The sequence below is a fragment of the Amblyraja radiata genome, chromosome 8 (genome assembly GCF_010909765.2).
Source record: "Amblyraja radiata isolate CabotCenter1 chromosome 8, sAmbRad1.1.pri, whole genome shotgun sequence".
In the NCBI taxonomy this organism is placed as follows: Eukaryota; Metazoa; Chordata; class Chondrichthyes; order Rajiformes; family Rajidae; genus Amblyraja; species Amblyraja radiata.
Window position 1 is genome coordinate 54,857,774 of NC_045963.1, and position 14,348 is coordinate 54,872,121.

At 43.5% G+C, this 14,348-nt stretch overlaps 1 protein-coding gene across 11 annotated transcripts in view; it reads right to left on the minus strand.

The window, feature by feature from the left end:
- Positions 1–14,348, minus strand: part of ermard (ER membrane associated RNA degradation) — a 57,447-nt gene that overhangs the window by 42,415 nt on the left and 684 nt on the right. For 3 of the 11 annotated variants that reach the window (XM_033025921.1, XM_033025922.1, XM_033025920.1), the window contains exons 2-8: positions 9,805–9,859; positions 6,859–7,056; positions 6,624–6,766; positions 4,547–4,648; positions 3,586–3,675; positions 3,284–3,381; positions 784–905 (exon numbers count right to left, since the gene is read on the minus strand). In XM_033025921.1, coding sequence (XP_032881812.1) covers positions 784–905; positions 3,284–3,381; positions 3,586–3,675; positions 4,547–4,648; positions 6,624–6,766; positions 6,859–7,027 — 724 coding nt within the window. In that variant the 5' untranslated portion in view covers positions 7,028–7,056; positions 9,805–9,859. Of the gene's footprint in view, positions 1–783; positions 906–3,283; positions 3,382–3,585; positions 3,676–4,546; positions 4,649–6,623; positions 6,767–6,858; positions 7,057–7,321; positions 7,483–9,804; positions 9,860–14,348 lie in introns of those variants that run through there. The other 8 variants (XM_033025923.1, XM_033025918.1, XM_033025919.1 and 5 more) reach the window with 4 other exon arrangements.

Genomic DNA, 14,348 nt, shown 5'->3' on the forward strand with positions numbered 1-14,348 from the left:
CATGCGGTCACGGGGAGAACGTACAAACTCCGTACAGACAGCACTTGTAGACAGGATTGAACTAGAGTCTCTGGCACCGTAAGCACTGTAAGGCAGCAACTCTACCGCTGCGTCACCGTGCCAAATTAACGATCTTTTAATTGACTTTTCTTTAAATATTTGTGATGGACTGGGTTACATACACAACTCTGCAATTTTTGCAGTCTTGGGTAGAACTGCTCCAAAACCAAGGTGCAATGCAACCCAATAGTATGCTTTCTACGGGGCATCTGTCAAAATCGGTAAGAGTTGTAGAAAACATGTCAAACTTCCTTAGTCCCCTGTGGACGTAGAGGCAGTGCTTTAACAATGGTGTCAATGTAGTTGGTCCAGGACAAATTGTTATGAATTTGGAGCCCTCAACCACTTCCACTGAAATCAATAACTAGCTCCTTTGTTTTGCTGACATTGAAGAAGAGGTTGTCTTTTCATGGCCATAAACAAATTGGATACCCTCATCTCCCAATTGATTTGACTCCTGCTGGTGTTGCAGAGGTCAATGTGCCAAGTTGATGCCACCTAGTGGCTATTTCGCACATGTGCAACCATAAAATGACAAGCTGTACTGATCCCAGCTACATTTCCTTTCTCATTCCCAGTCAGAAGATGCTGCCACCTTGTGATGCTGCAGCAGTCAGCTGATTGAGTACATACCTGGGAAAATGGGTGTATTCCTCATCAGATATCCATTACCTTTGCAAATAGTTTTATAATTAATTTCCTGTTTTATTTTGCGTGACTTACCAGGAAATACAGCAAGTTCCTCCAGCTGTGTCAATCTGAAATAAGGTCGATGGAGGGGCATGGAACCTTTCTGCAGTATCTGTCCTAAACCAGCTGTAAGCAACAGCAGCATAGACGTGTACCTAGGAATAATTAAATGCAAACATTTAAAAACCGAGTTATCAACATGATTCAGTAAAAAGTTAGAACATTGCACACCAAATATGTTGGAGATATTATATACTTATGTAGACAATAAAATGTTAATGACAATCATCATAATTGGAAGACATACACATCTGCTCTGTCCTCCAGCTCCTCCTGGAGTTCCCAATTGTTGATCATTTAATTCCCCTTCTCATTTCCACACCAACCTGACTGTCCTTGGCCTCCACTACTGCCAGAACGAGACCATAAATAACTGGAAGGCAGCACCCAACACTCTGCTTAGGCAGCCTACAATGCAACAAGATGAACAATTTCAATTTCCCCCCTTTCCCCATCCACACCTTCCTTCTCATCCATCTAATATCCTCCTGCCCCATCACACCATTATCTTCATTCCCTCTGACCCTGTAACAAACTTTCTTTCCCCTCCTTTATCCAATCTTCTCCAATTCCTTACTTTGGGTTCCCCATTTTTCTTCACCCACCATTCCTCCCTCAGGATCTACACTTTACTCCCAATCTTCTCTCCTTATCAGATTCCACAACGTGCACCCCCTTGTCTTCTCCATTTATCACCTCCAGTCTTGGTTCCTATCTCTCCCCCAGCTGGCAACTCCTCACCTGAATCCTCTCATTACTTGCTCCATCCCTACCCCTCCTCCCTCTACTCACCATATCTCACCCCTACTCAGCACATCTCGGACGCACAAACGCACAGCATAGGAGCACCACAAGGCTGCGTACTATCTCCTCTACTCTCTCTACACCTACGACTGCACCTCCACAGACACCTCTGTCAAGCTTCTCAAGTTTGCGGACGACACAACCCTGATTGGACTGATCCAGGATGGGGAGGAATCTGCCTACAGACAAGAAGTGTCACAGCTGGCGTCCTGGTGCCGTCGCAACAACCTGGAGCTCAATGCTCTTAAGACAGTGGAAACGGCAGCTGAGAAAGCACAATCTGCCACAGGCAATGATGGTCCAATTCTACACGGCCATCGTAGAGTCTGTTCTCACCTTCTCCATCATGGTCTGGTTTGGCTCAGCCACCAAACACGACACCTGGAGGCTGCAGCGAATCGACCGATCAGCAGAGAAGGTTATTGGCTGCAACCTTCCCTCCATTGATGAATTATACACGGCAAGGGCCAGGAAGCGAGCGGGCAAGATCATCTGTGACCCCTCTCACCCTGGCCACAAACTCTTTGAATCACTTCCCTCTGGAAGGCAACTCCGGACTGTCAAAGCTGCCACAGCCAGACATAAAAACAGTTTTTATCCACGAGTAGTTGCTCTACTCAACAGCCAATAATCTGTAGCCTCCCTTTGGTCTGGTATTTTATTGGTTCACATGCTTGATCAATGGTGTTTTATCATTAATGCTTTATTATTATTAATGTTTAGTGTTTTCCGTAACTGTCACTATATGTCATGTTGTTACTTGTGGGTGGAGCACCAAGGCAAATTCCTTGTATGTGAATACTTGGCCAATAAACTTACTTACTTACTTATCCCCTCAATTCCATCAATCTGAAGGGTTCTAACCCAAAATGTAATCGGTCCATTTCCCACCAAAGATGCTGTCACTGAGTTTCTCCAGCAGTTTATTTTTCTTACTCAAGTTTCCAACATCTGCAGTTTCTTGTGCCTCCATGAATTCTATTTAATTGATCCCATGTTCCTGCACATGGTTTATATATACATATATATCTTGCCTGCCTGTTCCTGTCTTTCTAAATGTTTCTTAAATATTGTTATTATATCTGCTTCACCACCTCCACCAGTACTTCCCGTGCTCTGGTGACCTACCACTCCCTGTGTAAAACAAAATTGTTTTGCACAACTTCCTTTAACGTTTCCCCTTCACTTTAAACCCATGCCTCCTCGTACTTTACATTTCCAACCTGGGAAAAAGATGCCAACTATCTACACATCTAATAATTTTATATACTTCTATCAAGTTGTCCCTTAGCCTCCGGAGCTCCAGAGCAAAATGGTACTACTGTTCAATCCAGGCAACATCCTGGTGAACTACTTTTGCACTCTCTTCAAATAATCCATATCCTTCCTCTAGTGTGGTGACCACAATGCTCCAAATGTGACCTAACAAATAGTTTTCTTTAAAACAGCTGTAACATGTCTTCCCAAATTTTGTATTAAATGGATGAACCAATGAAAGCAAACATACATACCATACAACTTCTTTTACACTGTATTTAGTTGTGTTCTTTGATGTTCTTTTGCAAGAAAAATAGCAGAAAGGTTGACTCTTAGCTGCCGTTTAGGAATTACAGATGCCAACAACACTCATTTCCCACGTTGCAGGAATGAACATAAAGAAAATACTTACATGGGTGGAATTTCCGCAGGAGCTGCAAAGCCATGCCACAATATGTTGCGGAGATTTAAGCTCTGTGGTGACCCCAGGAACACTCGCAGGACATTCATCTACATTTGGGCAACAACAAACTATTAATTTATTACAGTGTGAGCTAATGCATGCATCACATGGAGCATCAAAACCAGTCAGCAAAATTTAATACAGACATGTAATACAGACAAATTTAATACATCTGTATGCTCAGGTGAAAAAAAAACCTTGTTCTGCACCAGTCAATAAGCATGAACAATAAGAAAAAAACATAACCTTACCACATCTTGTCCAAAGATTGTAGCTAGTTCTTGGGAGGCCAACAAGTCTCTCAGAAGAAAAGGACAGTCATTGCCCATCGAGAGAAACACCTAATGCACAAGAAAATCATCATAAAATTTCAAAATCTATCATTAGGACTGACCCCTACCCAGAACATATCTGCAGTTGAATCTTTTGTTTAATTTGGTGTGGTGTGGTGTGGTGTGGTGTGGTGTGATGTGATGTGATGTGATGTGATGTGATGTGATGTGGTGTGATGTGGTGTGGTGTGGTGTGGTGTGGTGTGGTGTGGTGTGGTGTGGTGTGTGTGTGTGTGTGTGTGTGTGTGTGTGTGTGTGTGTGTGTGTGTGTGTGTGTGTGTGATGTGATGTGATGTGATGTGGTGTGGTGTGGTGTGGTGTGGTGTGGTGTGGTGTGTGTGTGTGTGTGTGTGTGTGTGTGTGTGTGTGTGTGCGTGCGTGTTTGTTTACTTCATTGCCCTTCAGCCAAGAAAGTCACAATATTCTTTCCCACATTATCACATTCCCTGAAGGTTGCATGGGATGTAGTTATACATCTAAAGAATATGTCATGTAATCATTTTGTTCCAATTAACATTCAGGTTTAAACTAAAACTCAAATTCCACCATTTATATACCTCTTTTTCAGGAGGTAAATATACCAACCTCATGTGGTTACCTGCAACTTCAGACACACTGTGACGCCACTTTACTTTCTATCCCATGGTTATTGAGTGATTCTTCAATATTTTTTTAAATGGCCCTCCATCTCTCTCAGTTCAAGGGCAATTAGAGATGGACAATAAGTGAAAACTCTTCTTCCCGTGAACAAATAACAGAATGGACATCAAGAGGCCCACAATCTCCCTCACTCTTTTTTTCACCCAACATAATTGGAGAAATTAAATGTACTTTCATTCCTTAACACTGTAAACCAAGTCAACATTGTCATTTTACTTACATTGCCTAAGGTTCGTTCCAGGCATGCGGTTAATTTCATTAAATCAAGAGCTATGGTTGTAGGCTGTGAACTCTTGATGGCCTCAAACACATCAATAAATAACTGAAATCAGGAAGAAACAAGTAATTTTGATAAACTTTTAATGAAAGCCATTTGCCTCTTTGAAGCAGTGTATAAAAGAGCAAGGATGCTATATGCTTGGGTGCAACTATTTACACTACATACAAAAGTTTTTTGTGTAAACAGTTGCATCTACGCATATAACATAGCAGGAGGAGGTGATGAATCTTCTTTTGAGCTGGAAGGATCAACAGACATAAGGAAAAAGCTAAAACAGACTATTAAATTCCAATGATCAGTCATGATCATATTGAATGTAGTAGAGTTGGCTTGAACGGTCTGATAAGAATATAAGAAAATAGGAGTAGAAACAGGCAACTCGGCCCCTCAAGCCTACCTCGCCATTCAATGTGATCATGGCTAATTTACCGCAGGCCTTATCTTCTCCTGTGCCAGTTCCTCATATCCCTCAATTTTCTGATTTTGTAATACCTCTAATGATCTGGCCTCCACAACCCTATGGCGAAGATTCCAGAGATTTACCGTCCTCTGCGAGATGTCTCTAGGAAATTCAAGTTTTAAATGACTGCCCTCTCATTATAGCTATGTCACCTTTTTCAAGATTCTCCCACAAATGTAAATATTTCAACATCTACCCTCTCATGCCTCTTAGGGATGTTATATGTTTTGTTTTTTTTAAATCACCCCTCCTTCTTTGAAAATAATGTAGACTAATTACAGATTGTAATAAACATCTGCGTGGAAAAGCTTTGCACATCCCCATTCCCATCCTTCTGCATTCAATTGGACACTTTTCCAGAATCCTGTATGTTTGGACGAAAACATTTCTCATTCTCATAGTGCACAGAAACAGGCCCTCACAGCCCACCTCATCCATGCCGCCCGTGATGCCTATCTATATTGATTGCATTTACCTGCTCCAAACAGGCTTCCGTACACTCCTTTCCTACCCGATGATCTGTCCAAATGAGTTTAAAATTATATAACTTCCTCAGCTAGAAGTTCATTCCAAATATTCACCATCCTCATAAGCAAAAAGCTTTCCCCTTAGATTGTCTTTAAATTTCTTCCCTCTTTCCTTAAACCCCTGCCCTCTAGTTCTAGACTCCCCCCGACCCCGAGGAAAAAAATAGACTATCTACTCCATCTATGGCCGTCAAACTTTGTAAACCTTTACATGGTCACAATATGTTCCATACAAACCCGTCCTATCCAATTGCTCCTTATGAAAGCCATCCATTCCATGCAACATACTAGTGAATCTGTTCTGCACTCTCTTTTGCTACCACATCCTTCCAGCAGTGGCAACTAGAACCATACACAATGCTCTGTATGACCTAGCCAACATTTTCTACAACTGCAACATAACGTCCCAATTCTTATACTCAATGCCTCGGCCTGTGAGACAAGCACACCAAATGCCTTTTTCACTACTCTATCCACCTGCTTCACTTATTTCTGGGAGCTGTGAACTTGCACCCCAAGGTTTCTCTGTGCATTAACATTTCCAAGGACCCTGTCATTTACTCTGTCCTGACAGAATTTGACCTCCCAAAGGACATTACCATCACCCTTGCCTAAACTAAATTCGAGTTGCCACAGCTTCACCCAGTTTTCCTGCTGTATCTTTTCAATATTTCAGCAAGTATAGGCCAATTCTAAGCTCTGATTGGAATCATCCCAAGGAGTCAAAGGCCTCAGGAGGGTTTAAAAACACTATTCAGGAAATGGATTCTAATCCCAAATAGTGCTTGTCCTCTACCAATTATTCGAAATGTTTTCTTATCATCAACCAGTATTCTGATGCTCGAGTAAGGCATAGGGTAAAAGGAAGCCCTCATATTAATACAAATTAATAGTACAAAAATCCAGAAAGGCAAGAAACAGAATTGGTGAAGCAAAGGGCTTACTACCAATACATTGTAATTCAGCCAATGCAACATTCTGGACACTTATTCAGACTGAAAATATGATTAAGTTAATTTGTTAACTCTACCTCTGTGTTATTCGTCCATATAAACCAAATACCATATTGGTCATTGAACTGCTTTGCGTTGAGTGATTGTAGATATAAATGGACAGCTTTACACACGGGCCCCAATAGCCTTACACTTTCTTTATAATTCAGATCATGCTCTTCTGTAATAATAATTAGAATTGAATTATCATAATTTACCTCAGCATAGTTACAACCTTATTTCACATGAATTTTGAAATATTCAAGTGGTTACCATTGTCCAATGTGCGTAGATTAAATGTAATGGCTTCCCAGCAAACTTGCCCAGACGCAGTCACAATGTGGTCCAGATCTGCATTATCCTCCATTTCCAGCCCAAGGTGACAGACCAAAGCATGCACCGTTTCAGAAAGACAGGTGGTTATCTGTCCAGTCGTTGCCATTTTTAGAGAGTTCTGTTTTTCCCCACGTCCTTCAAAAGAACATATAATATGCAAGTAATTAGTTTGTACAAAGGATGAAAAGACCAGTATTTCCACTTCTAAACTTTGTTGCAGAGAACAAAGTACTTAATATACCAGGTGAAGAAGCAAAACAAAATGCTTACATCATTTCTCTATTGTTCTTCAGACCCGTCATCTCAATGTAATTTAAACCAGTAATCAACTCTCAAATGTATTTTCTGTGCTTTTGCAAGAAATAAAGCAGCAAAGTAAATTCCTAAATAAAGTAATTACCAGTTCTAAGTCTGCTGTAACACTGCGTTTCATACATGAATCAGGCCCATACGAAGCTTTTCGAAAAGTGGGGTGGCATGACAGGATTACAAAAAATTTATATTTCCGTATTTTGATGGCTGACAATCAGTATTTTGTCAGGGAAATCGGTATTTCGCACATAAATGCAATAGAATGTTTTACGCAGAAACTGGATCTTTGAAAATCAGTATTTTGCATGCAACCTCATGTATTCTCAAATATCAGTATGGAATACTGAAAATCAGTACTAATGAATTGTGAAATTTATAGTTCTTGATTTTGATTCAATCATATAACTATATCGAAAAAACGACGCGCTAACGGTAACATTTTTACATGTTCCAGTAGAGATTTTCCCCCCATCCGAAAATGTAATGCTTTATATCTCGTTATTGCTCGCCTTCGCCCACCCCTCCCTCCTCCTTTGGTTGACAGCCACTCCCCATTGCTCCTCTCCCCTCCCCTCCCCTCCCCTCCCTTCCCCCGGCCTCTCTCCCCCCTCCACGCCCCCCCGTCGCCACGCCAGCAGCATCCCAGGGTGCACAATTAACCACGTCATCAGCACCCCGAGAAGCTGCAGCAGGTCGCCCCAAGGAGCAGCTCAAGCGGCGGGTTGATGAAGGCGGATTGCGGCGCTCGCACTATGACTTCAGCTGCCGCTTCTCCTGAGCCTGCTCAGGCTCGGACAGTTTCTTTGAGCACTGCGGACTTGAGCCCGAGGTTATCGAGAACCTGGCCAGGGAGAAGTTTGCCGGCTACACCGTTTTCGAAAGCCTTGCCCTCAAGTTTCGCAGCGTGAGCTGCCCAGACTCGGAGAGCGAGCCGTCTCAGCACAGCAGCAACGATAGCGGGAGAACAAGCCTCTGCCCTCTCGGTCATTGAGCGCAATGCCAGGGTAATCCAGTGGCTGTACGGCTGCAAGAGGTCCAAGGAGCCCAAAGGCAAGGCTCCCTCTGTCCTGGTGTAGAATTAAAAAATATTGCGCCCCAAATTTTTTTATTTCTTCTATCCCCCCCCCCCCCCCTACCCTCACCTTCAGACGGACACGTGAATTGAATATGAAGTGGCTGGTAAATTAAGGGACACTGTTTGGGTTATACAGGCTGAATTGCTTATAACATCTCTCTTGGAAACTTGAGAACCACATAAGTGTTACTTAAGAAATTGACACACAGAGAAAAAAAAGCTGTCTTAGAAAAAAGCAATCTAGGGAAAACAAATTTCCATGTGATCTCCCTACATTTATCAGACACAATTGTCTCTTAAGAAAACAGCTATTTTCACTGCAGATGACATTGAAATTGACAGGAAATCGCTTACATTGACACTGGTGCAGTGATACTAACCTATAGGCTTTACTATTCTTAGCTTGCAGTAACAAAAATAAACGTAGCCAATACATTTCTTTTTTTTAAATCTGTGGGATAATGATCACATGGCTAAAACTTTCTAAACCCCTTTCCTCACTGGCATTGTTTTTACGACAGTTCTTTATAATGAGAGGTCTCATAGGAACATAACACAATTACTGTGTTACAATACAACTATCCATCATGCTCTTCACTTTAATGATGCAAAGAAATATTTATATTTCTTCCCCTCATTTCAGAATCACACTTTATTCGCCAAGTATGTTTTACAACATACGAGGCATTTCATTGGCCAGGTCAGTCATACAATAAAAAGCAACAGATCACTCAAAAACACATTTTAACATGAACATCCACCAGTGACTCCTACACATTCCTCACTGTGATGGAAGGCGAAATAAAGTTCAAGTCTCTTCCTTCTGTTCTTCCTCGGACGTGGGCCTCGAGCCCCCGTTGACGGGACAATCTTGACTCCTGTGGCCGGCGGCATTCGGGCCCCCCACGTCGAGGCGATCAAGCTCCCACATCGGGGGGATGGTAGCTCCCCCGCGCCGGGTGATCAAACCTCGCATCAGTGCTGGTCAAACCTTCAGAGCTCCAGACTCGGCCTCACCCGAGACTGCGAGCCCTTGATGTTGATTCCGCAGTGGTCGCGGAGGGAGCAATCTCAGGCAAGGGATCAGCTCCAATGTTAAGTCCACGCCCCACGGTGGGGCTCACAACAGTCGAGGAGGCTTCCAGCTCCATCGATGGAAGGCCGCAGAGCGCCCGGAGAATGTGATCCGAAAATTAATCACATCTCCAGGAAGGTAAGAGTTTGAAAAAAGTTTCCCCGGATCCCCTCCCCCCTCCCCCACATAAAACAAACCGAAGAACATTAAAACAAACTTTTAACACACTAAAAAATAACAAAAAGAATGAAAAAACACAGAGACTGCCGGCAGGTGATATCTTTACGAAAGGAATCAAGGCCTAAATTTAATGCTTTTCTATGGATAGCAAGTTTTCAAAACTGCTCTGAAGTACTATTTTATGCTCAATCCCCTCCACTGTGACATTTCCACAAACACTGGATCCAGCTGCAAGACTCACAATTGAACTTTGATCACTGAGCATCTGGGTGAACATTTTCCTCCATCACTTCAATCTGCAAAATAAAAGGGAATAAAAGGGAACAGGCAAAGTGGAAATAATTGGATAAACTTTCAATTAATATCTACCCACCTTTAAGTGACTGATATCAATTTTGCATGCCACACATCCGCATTGCATATTTATGCCATAACTATCTCACACTAATGGTTGGTTTCCTCTGCTCTTTAAATATTTTCAATAAATTGGCTGTAATCATAATCCAATAACCTATTTGACATAGATGTACATGCATCTTAACTCCAGATGATGCAGGTTGACACTGACATATGTTACAAACCCACTGATTCCCATAGCTATCTAGACTACACTTCTTCACACCCTCCATCCTGTACTATCCGCTGCACCCAATTCCTCCGTCTTTGCCACATCTCCCTGGTCAACCCATCCCTTCCCCAGATACTTTCCCCTGCAACCGCAAGAGATGCAACACCTGTCCCTTTACCTCCCCCTTCGACCCCGTCCAAGGACCCAGAGTCTTTTCAGGTGAGGCAGAGGTTCACTTGCACCTCCTCCTACCTCATGTTCCAGGTGTCAACTCCTGTATATCAACGATACGGAGCACGGGCTCGGCGATCATTTCGCTGAACACCTCCGCCCAGCCCGCCTAAATCCTACCTGATCTCCCAGTTTCTCAGCAGTTGGATAGCTTACACCCCAGTGGTATGAACATTGACTTATCTAACATGAAGTAGCCCTTGCTTTCCCTCTCTCCATCCCCTCTCCCTTCCCAGTTCTCCCACCATTCTCATTGTCTCCGACTACATTTTATCTCTGTAACGCCCACACCCCTGACATCAGTCTGAATAGACAATAGAAGCAGGAGTAGGCCATTCGAGCCAGCACCGCCATTCAATGTGATCATGCTGATCATCCCCAATCAGTACCCCGTTCCTGCCTTCTCCCCATATTCCCTGACTCCGCTATCTTTAAGAGCCCTATCTAGCTCTCTCCACAGGCTCACAACTGAGTGAAAAAGTGTTTCCTCATCTCCGTTCTAAATGGCTTACCCCTTATTCTTCAAGTGGCCCCTGGTTCTGAACTCCCCCAACATCAGGAATATGTTTCCTGCCTCTAGCGTGTGACCAAACCCTTCATAATCTGATATGTTTCAATAAGATCCCATCTCTTCCTTCTAAACTCCAGAGTATACAAGCCCAGCCGCTCCATTCTCTGAGCACGACAGTCCCGCCATCCCGAGAATTAACCCTGTAAACCTACGCTGCACTCCCTCAATAGCAATAATGTCCTTCCTCAAATTAGGGAACCAAAACTGCACACAATACTCCAGGTGTGGTCTCACTAGGGCCCTGTACAACTGCAGAAGGACCTCTTTGCTTCTATATTAAACTCCTCTTGTTATGAAGGCCAACATGCCATTCGCTTTCTTCACTGCCTGCTGTACCTGCATGCTTATATTCATTGACTGATGAACAAGGACCCCCCAGATCCCGTTGTACTTCCCCCTTTCCCAACTTGAAACCATTTAGATAGTAATCTGCCTTCCTGATTTTGCTACCAAAGTGGATAACCTCACATTTATCCACATTAAACTGCATCTGCCCACTCACCCAACCTGTCCAAGTCACCCTGCATTCTCATAGTATCCTCCTCACAGTTCACACTACTACCCAGCTTTGTGTCATCTGCAAATTTGCTAATGTTACTTTGAATCCCTTCATCTAAATCATTAATGTATATTGTAAATAGCGGCGGTCCCAGCACCAAGCCTTACAGTACCCCACTAGTCACTGCCTTCCATTCAGAAAGGGATCCTACTCTTTATTTCTGTCTGTCAACCAATTTTCCATCCGTCAGCACTCCACCCCGATACCATGTGCCCTAATTTGGCCGCTAATCTCCCATGTGGGACCATATCAAATGCTTTCTGAGAGTCCAGGTACACTACATCCACTGAAGAAGGGTCTCGACCTAAAACGTCACCCATTCCTTCTCTCCAGAGATGCAGCCTGTCCCACTGAGTTACTCCAGCATTTTGTGTCTAACCAGGGTTGCCAATAAATATAGTTCAATATCCCATGGTATTCATAAACCAACATATCCAACAGCAGGATGTAGGACTGAAATCCACCCCTTCCCTCTAGGTTTGGGGTATCACAGTGGCACAGCAGTAGAGTTGCTGCCTTGCAGCACCAGAGACCCAGATTCAACCCTTCTTCTTCTTCTTCTTCTGCTTGCTACTGCACAACCGCCAACAGCTGGGCTATCTCCTGCTGTCTGTACGTGGTTTGCTCATTCTCCCTGGGACTGTGCGGGTTTGCTCCGGTTTCCTCCCACATTCCAAAGATGTGCAAATTTGTAGGCTAATTGGTCCTCTCAAAATTGTTCCTCGTGTGTAGAATTGAATTAGAGTATGGATGTGTGCTGGTCGGTGTGGACTCAGTGAACCAAAGGGCAGGTTTCCACACTGCATCTCTAAACTAATCTGGCTAAAAATATTAAAGGTAGACAAAAATGCTGGAGACACTCAGCGGGTGAGACAGCATCTATGGAGAGAAGGAATTGGCAACATTTCGGGTCGAGACCCTTCTACAGACTGATGTCGGAGGGAGGGGGGAAAGAAAGGAAGAGGGCGAAGACAGTAGGACCTGTGGGAGAACTGGGAAGGGGGGAGGCTAACGAGGGAGAAAGCAAGGGCTATCTAAAATTGGAGGAGTCAATGTTCATACCGCTGGGGTGTAAACTACCCAGGCGAAATATGAGGTGCTGTTCCTCCAATTTGCGCTGGGCCTCACTCTGGCAATGGAGGCCCAGGACAGAAAGGTTAGAGTGGGAATGGGAGGGGAAGTTAAAGTGCTGAGCAACCGGGCGATCAGGTTGGTTAAGACGGATTGAGCAGAGGTGTTCAGCGAAGCGATTGCCGAGCCTGCGCTTGGTCTCGCCGATATAGAGAAGTTGACACCCGGAACAGCGGATGCTGGTGAGGCAGAGGTTCACCTGCACCTCTGCCTCACCTGGAAAGACTGATTTGGTCCTTGGATGGAGTTGAGGGGGGAGGTAAAGGGACAAGTGTTGCATTTCCTACGAATTGACCAAGGAGTTACGGAGGGAACGGTCTCGGCAGAATTATAATATAGAAATATTATCAGTGGCTGTCCAAAAGTCCTGTCTGGGTATTAAAAAAAAAAATTATAACAAACCAGAATTCCCTACCCTGTAGTGAAATATCCTCGAGTGTAAGGGATTCCAGTAATGAATGCAAAGGCAGGCAATGGGCAACCCTTCCTCACTAGGAGCCAAGCCCCCAAGATGCTCACGTATACAATTTGGCTAGTTTACAACCCAACATACACATCCATTTCTCCCACTATCTCTTTCTCCACCCTCCCCCAGACCTTTCCTGATACTTGTGTTTGCTTTTGATCTTTTAGTTTAGTTTATAAACAGACCCTTCCATCCACGAGTTCTATCCTACACACTCAGGACAATTTACAGAAACCAGCTAACCTAAAACCCACGTATTTGAAATGTGGGAGGAAATCAGAGCACCCGGAGAAAACCCATGCGGTCACAGGGAGAAAATGCAAACTCCATACAAACAGCAGCACCCAGTGAGGATCGAACCCGGGTCTCTAACGCTGCAAGGCAGCAACTCTACCACTGCGCCATGCCGCCCTTAATCTTTAACCTTTGTCCACCCATGAGCCAATCAAACACCCCATCATCTGCATCCATCATCACTTGTGAGGCTTTGTCCCATGCCCAGCTCATTTCCAGTTTTCTTCCCCACTACAATCAATTTGAAAATGAGTTCCAACCCAAAATATTGCCTATCCACATCCTGCCGAGATTCTGCTGCCTGGCCCCATTACTCCAGCATTTTGTGTTTTATTGGGTAAACTAGTTCCTTGTTTTATATATAAATCTAAATCCCCATATATCCATATGCCTATCTAAAAGCTTCTTAAATACCATAATCATATCTGCATCCACCACAATCTCATGCAATGATTCCACTCTGCATAAAAACATGCCCCACACTTCCCTTTAAACTTTCCCCCTCACCTTCAACCTATGCAGTCATTGACATTGCCACCCTAGGTGGTTTACACCATATCTCTCATAATTTCACACTTCAGGTCTGATATTAAGCACGCAGAGAAGAAAGTTAATATTTGTTAAAATAAAGCCTTTCACCGTATCTTGGAAAGGTTAGAAGCAAACCAGATACTAAGGTGGACAAAGAAAGAACATTTAAAAATTAACATCTGAAAACAGGGTCAGGAGGCACCCTCAGATAATATACATATGCTATCTTATAAAGGGCCTACAATTTATTTGTTGATCAGACGCACTGGCTAATTGACAAATTATTGCACTATATTCTCTGCAGAAGTCAATAGACGTGGGAAATTGTTTTGCCATTGGTAGTGTCTCCTAGAAACTGTAGATGGTGGAACGTGTAGCTAAAAAGAGAGCAATGGCGGAATTGAACGGGCTGAGCAACATATGTGGAGGGAAAT